The sequence below is a fragment of the Dioscorea cayenensis genome, chromosome 10 (genome assembly GCF_009730915.1).
Source record: "Dioscorea cayenensis subsp. rotundata cultivar TDr96_F1 chromosome 10, TDr96_F1_v2_PseudoChromosome.rev07_lg8_w22 25.fasta, whole genome shotgun sequence".
Classification (NCBI taxonomy): Eukaryota; Viridiplantae; Streptophyta; class Magnoliopsida; order Dioscoreales; family Dioscoreaceae; genus Dioscorea; species Dioscorea cayenensis.
Window position 1 is genome coordinate 2534310 of NC_052480.1, and position 13559 is coordinate 2547868.

Genomic DNA, 13559 nt, shown 5'->3' on the forward strand with positions numbered 1-13559 from the left:
AAAGTGTCCTCATTTGAAAACCAACCAAGACTTGAATTCTTGAAGCAATAAAGCGTTCTTGTTTTCAAGTTCCTTTTTTATCTTTTCGTAAGTTTTCGTATTCTCAAGCTTTCAAGTTGAGTTTGTTGTCAAGCTTTGAGGGAAAACCGATTAAGTGCGTGACACTAGGACTCGCTGACCTCTGCGCAGTCACCACCGGTGAGCTCATCACTCCTTACATTTCTCCGTTAATGGTGGAAGTCCTCGCTGTTTGCATACTTTCTTTTCATTCACGCATTTTCACAAACACATTTGAGTGAATGATCAGCTTCACATCAAGAACCATCGCTCCCTCTTTCCTTGTTGGATATCTTGTTTCTTGAAACTTTGGATGCATCGAGTGGAAACCCTTCACAGCAAGAACCACATTTTTGTTGGATATTATATTGCTTGGATTCATGCAGCAGTCATGTAAACCAGTTTGAGCCTTAGAGAAACTTGCAGTGTCATGACCAAAAATTTTTTTGAGCACCATATTGCAATTTCTGATGCTGTCTTTTTGAAGGAACATGTTACTTGAAATTTAGTAGCGATTGATTATGTTATTATTTTTTTATTTTATTCTTTTCTGGTTTTGTCATAGAAATGACAGTGATATTGGTTATTGTAGCTTCAATGTTTCTGGTTTCTTCTGATTAGTTAGAAAAGGTAAGTCAAGTGCCTTGGGTTCTCAGTGGAAACATTTGTGAAACCTTATATTGATGGAGGTCCAACAAATTAAGATATGTTTACAATTATTAATTACTGTTCTTATGGTTGCATTGTTTACTTTGCTTGCTAATGCTTATAGAAACTGGTGTAGAGTTTGTTAACAGGAGCTCATTCTAGTTACTTTTTGTAGGCGACAAGTTCTTCCAGCTGTTCCACATCTTCTAGATTGCGTTCAGGTACTCATCTTCTGAACACCCTATATTCCACACTTGCTTGTAGTCTTATTGACACTTTTAGGAGGAATTAAGTTTGATACTTGAAGAATGATTCATGTGTCTCATCTTTCCTTCTTGTTTTGTTCAAAATAATTTTTCATATCACCGTGTAAGTTTTATAATTTCTTCACAAAATATTATCTAACTTACAATACATTTTGCATTAGGTTGAGGGCACGTTCTTGGATGGAACGAAGCTGATCACCATACCTGATCCTATTGCATGTGATAATGGCAATCTGGAGCTGGCATTACATGGCTCATTTTTTCCTGGTGCAGAAGATAACTTAATCAACCTTAGAATTTAGTCATTTGCTTGAAATATCTTCCTTGGTATAATCGTGAATTTTCCCCCTTAGCTTTATCTATGCCGTAGATTTTCAACTACATCTTATATGATTTTGTGGGTTTCTTTAATGTTCTTTTACGAGTTTCAGATAGCATTATATTCACAATATACTAAGTTGGTGAATTTCCTGTTTGTCAAACAATTTTCTATGCCCAATAGACATTATGGCCATACATCGTATAAATTATAAAATGCTTGACTGGAGTTTGCATACAAGGAAACTGTCAATTTATGTTTGACATACTGTAGAACTAGTCACAATCTGGAAGAAGCTGCAATTTATGTCTTGATTCATTTCATTGCTTACATCAACTTTACCTTGCTAAAGTAGTGCATGAGAGTATCTTTTTGTGAATGATATTGAGGTGGAAATTGATCAATCCTTTGCAGTTCCTTCACTTGATAAATTTGTGGTGGATGGTGCTGATTGTGTTCCTGGTAAATTCATATGTTGATGTGATGAGAAGATCATCCTGAATGTGGGACGTAAGATTGTTAGATTGAAAGTTGTAAACAAGGCAGACAGGCCTATTCAGGTGATTTTTTTTTTGTTTTATCTCCTTTCATAGATCATCAGTAGAAATTCAGTGAAACATATGAGTGCGAAAATCGCATATTTGTTTTATTTCAATCCACATCTAACAAGACCGTATGCTGAATTGGTATATTCACTCAATTCAAACTTTGTCTGTTCATCATTCTCTTCATACTCATCCTTGTTGAGTCTTAGTAAGTGTCAAAAGATGTTTATTGATACTGAGTTATTTTGATCAGAATAAAACACTATTCTGATTTTCTTGGAGGTCATAGTCTTTTTCCAAATTATAAGTGTTTGTTTTTATCTGGAATACTCAAGACTGGTTTGGCCTGGAGTTTGAAATAGTTTTCTTTGCATTTTTTCCAACTAAAATTTGAAAAATTCCAATTGAGGTTAGTTTCTAACACCAAATTTCACTTTCAGATAGGAAGCCATTATCACTTTATTGAGGTGAACCCCTACCTGGTTTTTGATAGAAGAAAAGCTTATGGTATGTGGTTAAATATATGTGCAGGGACTACTACTTGTTTTGAGGTAATGGGCATTTTGAATTGCTTCATAAATAAATTTATCTATTATAACAGAGTGTATTAATTGGTATTTTGTCTGGCATGCATTATATTTGCTTTTGTTCCATGGTCTACTTGCATTTTATGCAATAACATGCCTCTTGGTGATGACAACAATGTAAAATTTTAGCATTTGAACTATTTAAATTTACACATCCATATCCTGCGGTCCATATAGCTTTGTTCCTGTCCATTTTTTTGATTATTGTAATAAGTTGGCAGGTGTGAGAGAACATGTATTACAATGGTTAGCGAACCCTGAAACATGCACAGCAGCTTTATGATGGTGATCAACTCACTATCTGAGTGTTGGTAAATGCAAAGCTGTATAATTCTGGTTTTTTTTTAAAATAGCATCTCAAATAATGCTTTTCACACAATTAAATTTGAAGTGTTTGACTCAATAGTTCCTCACAATTCAAGTTTCTGCTTTAACAGCTTTATATCTTGGTTTCTATGTATAGCCAAGATGCTGATATCATGGTATTTCATTGGCCGGCACCACTTACCCTAGCCGTAGTGGCTAGAATGTAGGTGTATAGTTCCATTTTTGCACCAGGCTTTGTTTGCTGCTTTTATGTTTAATAAAATTGTGCACTATATTATATATTATGTAAATTGTTTTCTTAATTTAATCCAATCCAAATTCTGTTCTGCGTACAGCAGTTTTTGTAAAGGTTTTGTTCAGTTATAATTTTCATCATATTCTTAGCATGCATGCCTTCTTTATTATTAGGATGCTTTGCCACTAATACTTTTCTGTTTGGAATCATGTTACACAATGCCTTTCACTAAAGTACCATTTTTTAGCCAGGGGATGCCAAATACGTGACCGTCGTCAGCATTGGAGGGGATAAAATTATTAGAGGTGGAAATGGTATTGTGGATGGCCCTGTTGATTATTCCAAGCTTGATGAAGTGATGGAACATGTCAAAGCTAAAGGGTTTGGGAATGAAGAAGAACCAGATGCAAGGTGTAGATACCCTAGACACTCAGTTTTCAGTTTCTTCAGTCAATTGTTCTTTTCTAGTCTCATTTATATATTTTCGGAACTTATTTAGGATCAGTTTGATGGCTATGACCTATCATACCTTCTCAGAAGTTAACTGCTAGTTGGATGGTTTTATTGTTCCAATGCTTTTTAATTGAGAGCTAGGTGATTTATTCATAAAACTCAATTGATTTTTGCTGCAGTGAAGGTGTTATTGGGGAATTCATTCCACATGATGGCAGCCATTATCCTCTTGAAATTATAGAAGTTTCACACGAAGACTATGCAAATTAGTATGGGCCCACTAGTGGGGATAAGATAAAGCTTGGCGACACTGAATTATATGCAGAAATTGAAAGGGATTTTGCAGTGTATGGTGATGAATGTGTATTTGGAGCTGGAAAAGTTGTGCGTGATGGAATGGGACAGGCAGCAGGCTATCCAACCTCGGCATGCTTAGATACTGTTATCACCAATGCCGTAATTATTGACTATACAGGAATATACAAGGCTGATATTGGGATCAAAGACGGATATATTATTGCTATTGGAAAGGCTGGAAACCCTGATATCATGGATGGCGTTTCAGGAGATATGATTGTTGGGATGACCACTTTTCCACATATGCAGCATTGGCTCTAGATTTTAGTGAATATGGTAATTTCTGCAAAAATTATGGGATACTAAATATCTAAATGCAGGTTAGCACTGAAGTTATTGCAGGGGAAGGCATGATTGTAACTGCTGGAGGCATAGATTGTCATGTGCACTTCATATGTCCTCAGTTGGCACAAGAGGCTATAGCAAGTGGTATGGTCTTTACTCTTACTTGCTTGGCATGATACAACGGTTACCAGCACCTAAAATATTGTTTCATGTAAAGTTCTCATTCTAATATTTGTTTGATGATTATAAAAATATAACTTCACAATCATATGAATTAATTGGACCTCTCAGCCATGTGCTGAAACTTCCTGTTTTATTTTGCAACATTATGTCTCTGAAGACCCAAATAACCCTGATTTCAGGTATCACTACACTTGTGGGAGGTGGGACAGGACCTGCGGATGGAACTCGTGCCACTACTTGCACAACATCCCCATGTCATATGCAGTTAATGCTGCAGTCAACTGATGACCTGCCAGTCAATATCGGATTCACTGGCAAGGTATAGTTATATATTCTTTTTTCTGTATAAAGTAGTGAGATGCAGTCTCATAAATGAAGGTCAAGTTTCTCTAAGAATGAAATAAACCTTTATGTTTATTGAAACGTAGAGCACCCCCTGCTGTATCTGAAAAACTTCTAGATGTCACCTCAGCAGAGTTCACAGGACATTGTCGTCTTTCATTGTGCAACTTTTCATTGTCTTTCCACTACGTACTGCTCTGTTTGGTTGGTTAGTTAGGCCTTCTTTTTGGAGAAAACTGGTGCATTATCTTTTGCTGGCTCACTTATGTACACTGAATTTTGTCTCAATGCATCCAAACCTTCCTCAGTGTTTGGGTGCTTTATCATCAAACTTTATTACAATTTTATGTTTGAAGCAATGTTTGTTTTCATTCCCTTAGTAACCAATCTTTATGATGTATTAACCAGGGAAATAGTGCCAAACCAGAAGGATTAACTGAAATTGTCAAGGCAGGTGCTATGGGTTTAAAGCTTCAAGAGGACTGGGGAAGCACTCCTGCTGCTATAAATAATTGTTTGACAGTTGCTGAGATATTTGACATTCAAGTAAGCAAGTTATTTACGTCTGTAGTTGAAGAGTGCAATGGGATATTGTCTCTTACATGTTTCATTATTTTGGTTAGGTTAACATCCATACAGACACTTTGAATGAATCTGGCTGCGTGGAACACACCATTGATGCCTTTAAGGAAAGAACAATTCACACTTGTCACAGGTAGTGTGTTTTGTAAATTCAAGAACAATAAGATTCACACTTGCCATAGAACTTAATTTTGTATACTTATTGTTACAACAATTCCTTCTGAGGTTCAATTTTTTTTTTTTTTTTTTTTTTTTTGGTAATGCTTATTGTTCCTTTATCTTGTGAATAAAATGTCCTGCCAGTAATTTGCATTTCTTTTTCAAGATTATCATCAACAAAATTATCTGTTTACAAAATCTTCTTTTTAATGGCGTCAAAACAGTGAAGGTGCTGGTGGTGGTCATGCTCCGGATATTATCAAAGTTTGTGGTGTGAAAAATGCTTTGCCCTCATCAACAAATCCAACCCGACCTTTTACTTCAAATACTGTGGATGAGCACCTTGACATGCTGGTAAAAGAATACACATATTTCATAACTATTGATTTTCACTCTATATTCTCTAAAATACTGTTTAACTTGTGCAGATGGTATCCCGCCACCTTGATAAAAACATCAAGGAAGATGTGGCCTTTGCAGAGTCTCATATACGCGCTGAAACAATTGCGGCAGAAGACATCTTGCATGATATGGGTGCCATTAGTATTATAACTTCTGGTTCACAGGGTATGGGCCGTGTTGGAGAGGTATTTTAAAATAATTTTACTGTCACCTTAACACATAAGATTGGTGTTACTAATTTACTATTGCTTACTAACATAGTTTATTCATATTTTTGCTTGTTGTAAACAGGATTTTTCACAAAATACGGACATTATTTTCCATTGACAAATTTTTTTGCATTTTCCTGTTTATCATCATAGTCATCACATTTTTATGTGTTAGGTCTATCAGCAAATTGATGTTATGAGCTAAAGAATTGAGAACTGATTTTCATGTCACCTGTTCTTTTATGGTTAATTGCATATTAATTATCTCAGGTAATCACTCGAACATGGCAAACAGCTGACAAGATGAAGGTGCAGAGAGGAAGATCAATTGAACCAAATAGGTGTGAAAACGACAACTTCCGAATCAAGCGCTATATAGCAAAATATACCATAAATCCAGCTATAGCTAATGGATTTTCTAATTATGTGGGTTCTGTTGAGGTATCATATTTTTCCCTGACCATGTAATTAGGAGCTTATATGCTTCCTATTCAATCAAATTTTTTTTTTTAACACCTTTCAAAGTTTCAACATCTTAATTGTGAGCTCCAGATAACTAAATCCCTTTTCTATATTTCATGCTGATGTGTGTTACTGTCTTAATCTAGGTGGAGTTTGGATCTAATAAGTTTTGATTGGAACAGATTGGGAAAATTGCTGATCTTGTCATGTGGAAACCTTCTTTCTTTGGTGCCAAACCAGAAATGGTGATCAAAGGGGGTGTGATTGCATGGGCCAACATGGGTGATCCAAATGCTAGTATTCCTACACCTGAACCGGTATCATATTCTTCAACTACTATACAAGACTCTTCTAAATTGCATTCACATGTTTTTTTCTCACTAGCTGGCCATGCATTTTCCTTGTGGATCTACTATCAATCAAAGCAATTCTTGCACATGATTTTTTGCATAGATCCTCATTTTTGAACATTTTGACCTATTGAGCACAGGTAATGATGAGGCCGATGTTTGGTGCATTTGGAAAGGCTGCAAGTGTTAACTCTATTGCTTTTGTGAGCAAGGCAAGTGAAATCAGCATTTGTTTTGTTCGTTTATTTACAGTTGAATTCTGTTAAGTGACTAATTTACGGTCTGATAATCAGTTTGCTCGAAGGCGATGAACACATTCGAAAGGATCTCTAGTTTATCTGCCATGTGCTGAAATTCCTTTTTTGTGCAGCTTGCGAAAGAAGCCGATGTAGGAACCAAGTATGGTCTCAAAAAGCGGGTGGAAGCTGTCGGTAATGTTCGCAGGCTTACAAAGCTCGACATGAAGCTCAATGACGCTCTCCCGAAGATCAGTGTCGATCCCGAATCCTACACGGTGACAACCGATGGAGAGTGTTGCAGGATATCTCAAATTGCTGCAACAATGAAAGAGTAAGAAGGGCTGAGATTGGGAAGCTAGAGTACTCGGAGAAATGTCATCGATAACCCCGACGCTTAAGGTGGTTACTCGTGCAAGGAAGGGCATTTTGGTAAAAGCGAGGGATTCAAAAAGAGTGAAATTACATTAGTTACCCTCGCATCAGCTATCGTTGTTTGATTGAGGGGATAAGGGTTGTATTGTCTTTTTAGTTAATCTGAATGGAGGGAAAAACGGTGAGATGTGAATTTACATTAAGTGCCCTCTGACTGTTAAGTTGGGTACACTGGAGAGGTAAGGGTTCTTTCGTCATTCGGCTGCAGAAGAATTAATTCAAAAGCTCTCTCATCGTAGGGCGATGCCAGGTCCCTCTTCAATTAATTTCTAAACTTATACGACTCAACTGGGGAATGGAGGCAATTATTGAAACTCTTTGATTCCTTTTTCCCTGTTCATCTTCCTCCTTGTGTGAGTGAGGTGTTTTGGAGATCTCCGGCATCTAGCCTCCCGATCTCTCTTTATCTCGCTACTTTAAGCTTGAGTTCTTAATGTGGTGGTGTGAGTGTCTGTTGTAATTGAATCTTTGAGGTTCAGGTTGCTTTAATCAAGTCTAGTGCTGTACCTGTTTTTGTTTCTTGAGAATCTTTGCAGGTTGTGTTTGCAAGGGTGGGATCTGGCATCAACTGGTATCAGAGAGGCAAGATCGCTGTACAAGGAGAAGGCTTTGTCCAGAAACCTTGATGGAGACCAGAAATCAAGAGTTGAAGAAACTGGAAGAAAGTTTGAAGGGCCTAGTAAGGGAGACGGTAGAGAAGCAAGCAGAGAAACATGACAAGGATATGCAAGAAATGAGGGAGAAGCAAGACAGAGATATCAATGGGTTACAGACCCTATTACTGAACCTGCAACCTGGGGGGAGTGAACCTGTGTCCAGTGCTGTTGTAGGTCCTGTCAGGACTGAGAAAGAGCTGTCGTATCTCAAATCCATCAGGCCCAAGTTAACAAAGCTAGAATTTCCCAGATTCAATGGTGATCACATCTATGATTGGTTGTTCAAATGCAAGCAATTCTTCGAGTTTGATGAAACTCCAGATGGCATCAAGGTTAAAATAGCTTCCTTACACTTGGAGGGAGCTGCACTGCAGTGGCATCAGGGTTACTTGAGGAGAAGAGGGGGAGAGAATCCTCCCAGTTGGGGAGATTATGTAACACAGCTAAATACAAGGTTTGGTAATGAGTTGCATTACGACCCTATGGAGGAATTGAAGGACCTGAGGCAAGTGGGGTCATCCACGACTACTTGATCAAGTTCAAGAACTTCTTAACGTAATTGAAATCTCTGGATGGCCACATCTTGAGCTTGTTCATGGGTGGACTCAAGGGGAAATCAAAGACACTATCAAATTGCTCGGACCGCAAACCCTACAAGAAGCTATCAGTCCGCAAAGATACAAGAAGCGACTATAGAGAATGCTCGAGAAGAGGGAAGTCTGTGGCAAGAGTAGGAAATGTACCCTTGTTATCCAATTCCAAGAAGCCTATTGAGTCCACTTCAGTAGAAAATACTAACAGGAACTCCAAGAGCTCGGGATTCAGGCCATTCAAGAAGATGTCTAGTGGGGAACTAGAGGAGAAGAGGAGAAAGGGGTTGTGTTACTGGTGTGATGAGAAATACACTACAGGCCATACTTGTAAAATGAAGAAATTATACGACTTTTGAAGTAATAGGAGATGAGGAAGTTGAAGAGGATGAAGAAATGGAAATCAAGGAACCGTAAGGGATACTCGAATCCAAAGTGAAGAGACATCAGCTATCATTTCCATGAAGGCCTTATCGTGTATACAGACTCTAGCAGATTATAACACAATGAGAGTCAGTGGATCAGTAAATGGGCAAAAGGTGCACATCTTAATTGATTCAGGGAGCACACACAACTTCATTGACCAGTTCACAGCTCAACAACTGGGATGTGAGATGACTGATCATTCTTCCATGACTGTGGTGGTGGCAAACGGGGAGAAGATTAAATGTGATCAAATATGTTCTGGACTGAGATGGAGAATGCAAGGGGTGGAGTTCACATCAGATTTCATGATACTACCACTGGAGGGTTGTCAGGTAGTGCTGGGAATTCAGTGGCTGATCTTATTAGGATCTATACTGTGGAATTTCAGTGAACTAAGGATGGAGTTCAAGGTGAACCATAAGAAGGTGGTCCTAAGAGGATCTCCTCAACCTCGGATGCAGATGATGCAATGCAAGTCACTGGTAAAATCACTACGTCTTCCCTCTGAATTATGCCATGCAAAACGCGTGCTCCCTAGTCATGATTCGTGAAGATCGTGGTGAGAAGGAAGGGTCCAATCAAGGCGCGCACACAATTACTTTCAAGCAATCGAGCCCAGCTTGGATCAATTGTTGCAATCTTACGAGGATGTTTTTAGAGAAGTTGAGCAGCTACCTCCAGTGAGATGCCATGATCATAAGATCACCTTGAAGGAAGGGACCCGATCCTATCGTTGTCGGGCCCTCATGGTACCCAAACTTTTCCGTAAAAAAATATCATTGAAGAGATGGTCAAGGAAATGTCGAACAAGGGAATTATTAGGCCCAGCTCAAGCCCTTTCTCAGCACCCATTGTGTTAGTCAGGAAGAAAGACAACAGTTGGAGACTTTGCATCGACTACCGGGCCATTAATGAGAAGACCATCAAGGACAAATTTCCCTATACCTCTCATCGAAGAGCTTTTTGGATGAACTACATGGTGTCGAATATTTCTAAATTGGACCTTAGGTCAGTTATCACCAAATCGTAATGGAGGAGAAAGACATTACCAAGACAAAGATTCCGCACTACATGAGGGGTCATTATGAATTTTTTTAGTGATGCCCTTTGACTTACTTTCAATGCTCCATCGACCTTTCAGAGTCTCATGAACAAGGTCTTCAGAGAATTTTTGAGGAAATTTGTGCTAGTGTTTTTTGATGACATCTTGGTATACAAGAATACCGGGAAAAATCATCTCGCAAAGATCTCGAAAAACAAGATCGAAACTCTCAGAACAACCAACTCTTTGCCAAGAGGAGTAAATGCACATTTGCTGCCACCAAGATTGATTATTTGGGTCATGTAATTACTAGGCAAGGGGTAGAGATGGATACAACCAAGATAGAAGCTATTGACAATTGGCCCATTCCCAGGAACATCAAGGAGCTGAGGGATTCCTAGGATTGACGAGCTACTATAGAAGGTTTATCAAGGGGTATGGCATACTATCTAGACCTCTAACTCGAATTCATCAAGAAGAACAAACTTTAATCGGAATGAGAGCAAAGACGGCAAATTTTCAAGAAACTCAAGAGTATAATGACAACAAAGTGACCAATTTTATTGGAAAGGGATGAAGGGGGACATTAAGAAATATGTGCAGAATTGTGAGGTTTGCCAGAAAAATAAAGCAGACAACACTTCTCCTGCTGGGCTTCTACAACCATTACCAATACCCGAGGGCATATGGGAGGAGATTAGCATGGACTTTATAACTGGCCTACCCAATTCACATGGGAAGGATGCCATTCTAGTGATTGTGGACAAGATGAGTAAGTATGCTCATTTTATTGCCCTCTCTCATCCTTACACTGCAGTTTCGGTGGCTCAACTCTTCTTGGATCAATTTTACAAGCTACATGGATTGCCGAAGTCAATTATCAGTGACAGGGATCCAATATTTTTGAGTCAATTTTGGAAGGAGCTGTTTAAGCTTCAAGGAGTGAAACTCAAGTATTCCACAGCATACCATCCCCAATCGATGGTCGATGCAGGTAGTGAATCGATGCTTTAGAACAAGATTTCATGATGCATGTCGGAGAAAAACCCAAGGACCGGAGCGGTGGCTTCCATTAGGGTCGAGTGGTGGTACAACAAAGATAGCTATCATTCATCCATTAAGATCTCACCTTTTGAAGCAGTTTATGGTAAGGCTCCTCCAATGCATTTACCATATAAGACCACCACTTCGAAACTGGAGGTGCTGGATAGGAGCTTGCTGGCTAGAGAGAGCATGTTGAAGTCACTGAGGGAGAATCTGCAAACCTTATAGGCAGATGTCCGTAGCCCAGAGGGTGAATCACAAGTTATCTCCAAAATATTTTGGCCCATATGAAGTCACAGAGAGAGTGGGTACTGTTGCCTATAGATTGCAGCCTTCCCCAATCGAGGCTAAAAATCCATAATGTTTTTCATATCTCCCAATTAAAAAAGAAGATAGGTGACCAACAATCCACAGCGAAATGGCCCAACTTTCTGAGCACCCTTCCAGAAAAACAGAAGATTCCGGTGGCCATCCTAGATCGGCAATTGGTGAAGAGGTTTAATAAAGCTGGAGTGAAGGTACTGGTGCAATGGTCTGATTCTATTCCAGAAGAAGCTACCTGGGAATTCTATGATGTGCTGCAGGCCCAGTATCCAGAATTTTGTTCTTTGAATCCTTGAGGACAAGGCTTCTCTGGAGGGAAGGTAATTGTTGCAGTGATATCTCAAAATTGCCGCAACAATGAAAGAGTAAGAAGGGTCGAGATTGGGAAGCTAGAGCACTGGAGAAATGTCATCGATAACCCCGACAGGCTAAGGTGGTTACTCGAGCAAGGAAGGGCATTTTGGTAAAAAGCTGGGATTCAAAAAGAGTGAAATTACATTAGTTACCCTCGCATGCACATCGTTGTTCTGATCGAGGGATAAGGGTTGTATTGTCTTTTTAGTTAATCCGAATGGAGGGAAAAACGGTGAGATGTGAATTTACATTAAGTGCCCTCCGATCGTTAAGTTGGGTACACTCGGAGAGGTAAGGGTTCTTTTCTGTCATTCTACATGCAGAAGAATTAATTCAAAGCTCTCACCTGTAAGTGCATACAGCAGGTCCCTCTTCAATTAATTTCTAAACTTATACGTCAACTGGGAATGGAGGCAATTATTGAAACTCTTTGATTCCTTTTTCCCTGTTCATCTTCCTCCTTGTGTGAGTGAGGTGTTTTGGAGATCTCCGGGCATCTAGCCTCTGATCTCTCTTTATCTGTTACTTTAAGCTTGAGTTCTTAATGTGGTGGTGTGAGTGTCTGTTGTAATTGAATCTTTGAGGTTCAGGTTGCTTTTAATCAAGTCTAGTGTCAGTACTGCTTTTTGTTTCTTGAGAATCTTTGCAGGTTGTGTTTGCAAGGGTGGGATCTGGCATCAGAGAGATTCTCAAATGTGATCCAGCCTCATCAGTCCCCTTGTGCAGAAACTACTTCCTCTTTGATATGTCGTTGGGTTTTGATCCTCTTCACTTTGAAAGGTAATTATAAATAAGAACAATGGCGCAGCCTGTTATGGCGGGATAGAGCTTGGCGCCAGTGATGGAGATTTTAAATAGTGAGCACTTGAGAAGGAGGCTGCCAGCCACATCAGCCAGGGAGTTATTTGAATCTCGATTGGAGGAATGAGGCTAGGAGACAACGATTGGTGGACGTGGACAGAGGGTGAAGAAGAGAAGCTCGCGCCTTGACGGGTTTGTTACAAAGAGTCGACGTGGACCAATGAAATAAGAGATTATGAAGAATGGTGAATGGATCTCGTAATCCAAACTGGGAAAGAGAACATTAAAGAGGGAAAGAAAGAGGGGAAGGGGTATGTGTAGTCCGTGAGTGGTTGGGCCCGGTTCTGAATGGAATGAAGCTCGAAGGATTTCCGACCATTTTCCGCGAACTTCCGATGAGTGGATCTTCTTTCGGTAGGATTTGGGAAGTAATTTTCCCTAGTTATCTTCTTATTGTTTTTAGCATTTGTCCCCTCGAAACTCTTCGTCGTTGATTGTTATTGAGTCTGTGGAACTCTTGATGAATGATGATTGAGTAGAGATCGGAGTTCATAGTGCTATTTCTCTTTGATTTAGAGAAAACTGGTAATTGATTGCTTGATTTTAATAGAATTCTCAGTGAGATCTGAGTTTAAAGGTTGGGATCTTAGTTCTTGTTCTTAATTGCTCAAAGATCCATAACACAGCCTCAGCCTCAATATTTTAGTTCATATATCACTAAACAAAAACCCAGATGATAAACGGAAACAAGATAACTTAAATAAAAAAACTATTGTTAACTATAAAAAATGTATTTACAAATAGAAACCAAAACTATTAAACACAAACTAGCAAACTTAATCAGATACGCATTAATATATATTGTAAAACTATTGAAACCCAA

The 13559-nt window shown here is 39.0% G+C and overlaps 1 protein-coding gene and 1 pseudogene across 1 annotated transcript; both read left to right on the plus strand.

The window, feature by feature from the left end:
* Positions 1-355: 355 nt before the first annotated feature.
* On the plus strand, positions 356-7402 carry LOC120270433 (annotated as a pseudogene).
* A 280-nt stretch (positions 7403-7682) lies between these two features.
* Positions 7683-8628, plus strand: LOC120270795. Its single transcript, XM_039277861.1, has 2 exons — positions 7683-7689; positions 7976-8628. The coding sequence occupies exons 1-2, from the start codon at positions 7683-7685 to the stop codon at positions 8626-8628; spliced, it is 660 nt and encodes a 219-aa protein (XP_039133795.1).
* Positions 8629-13559: the final 4931 nt, after the last annotated feature.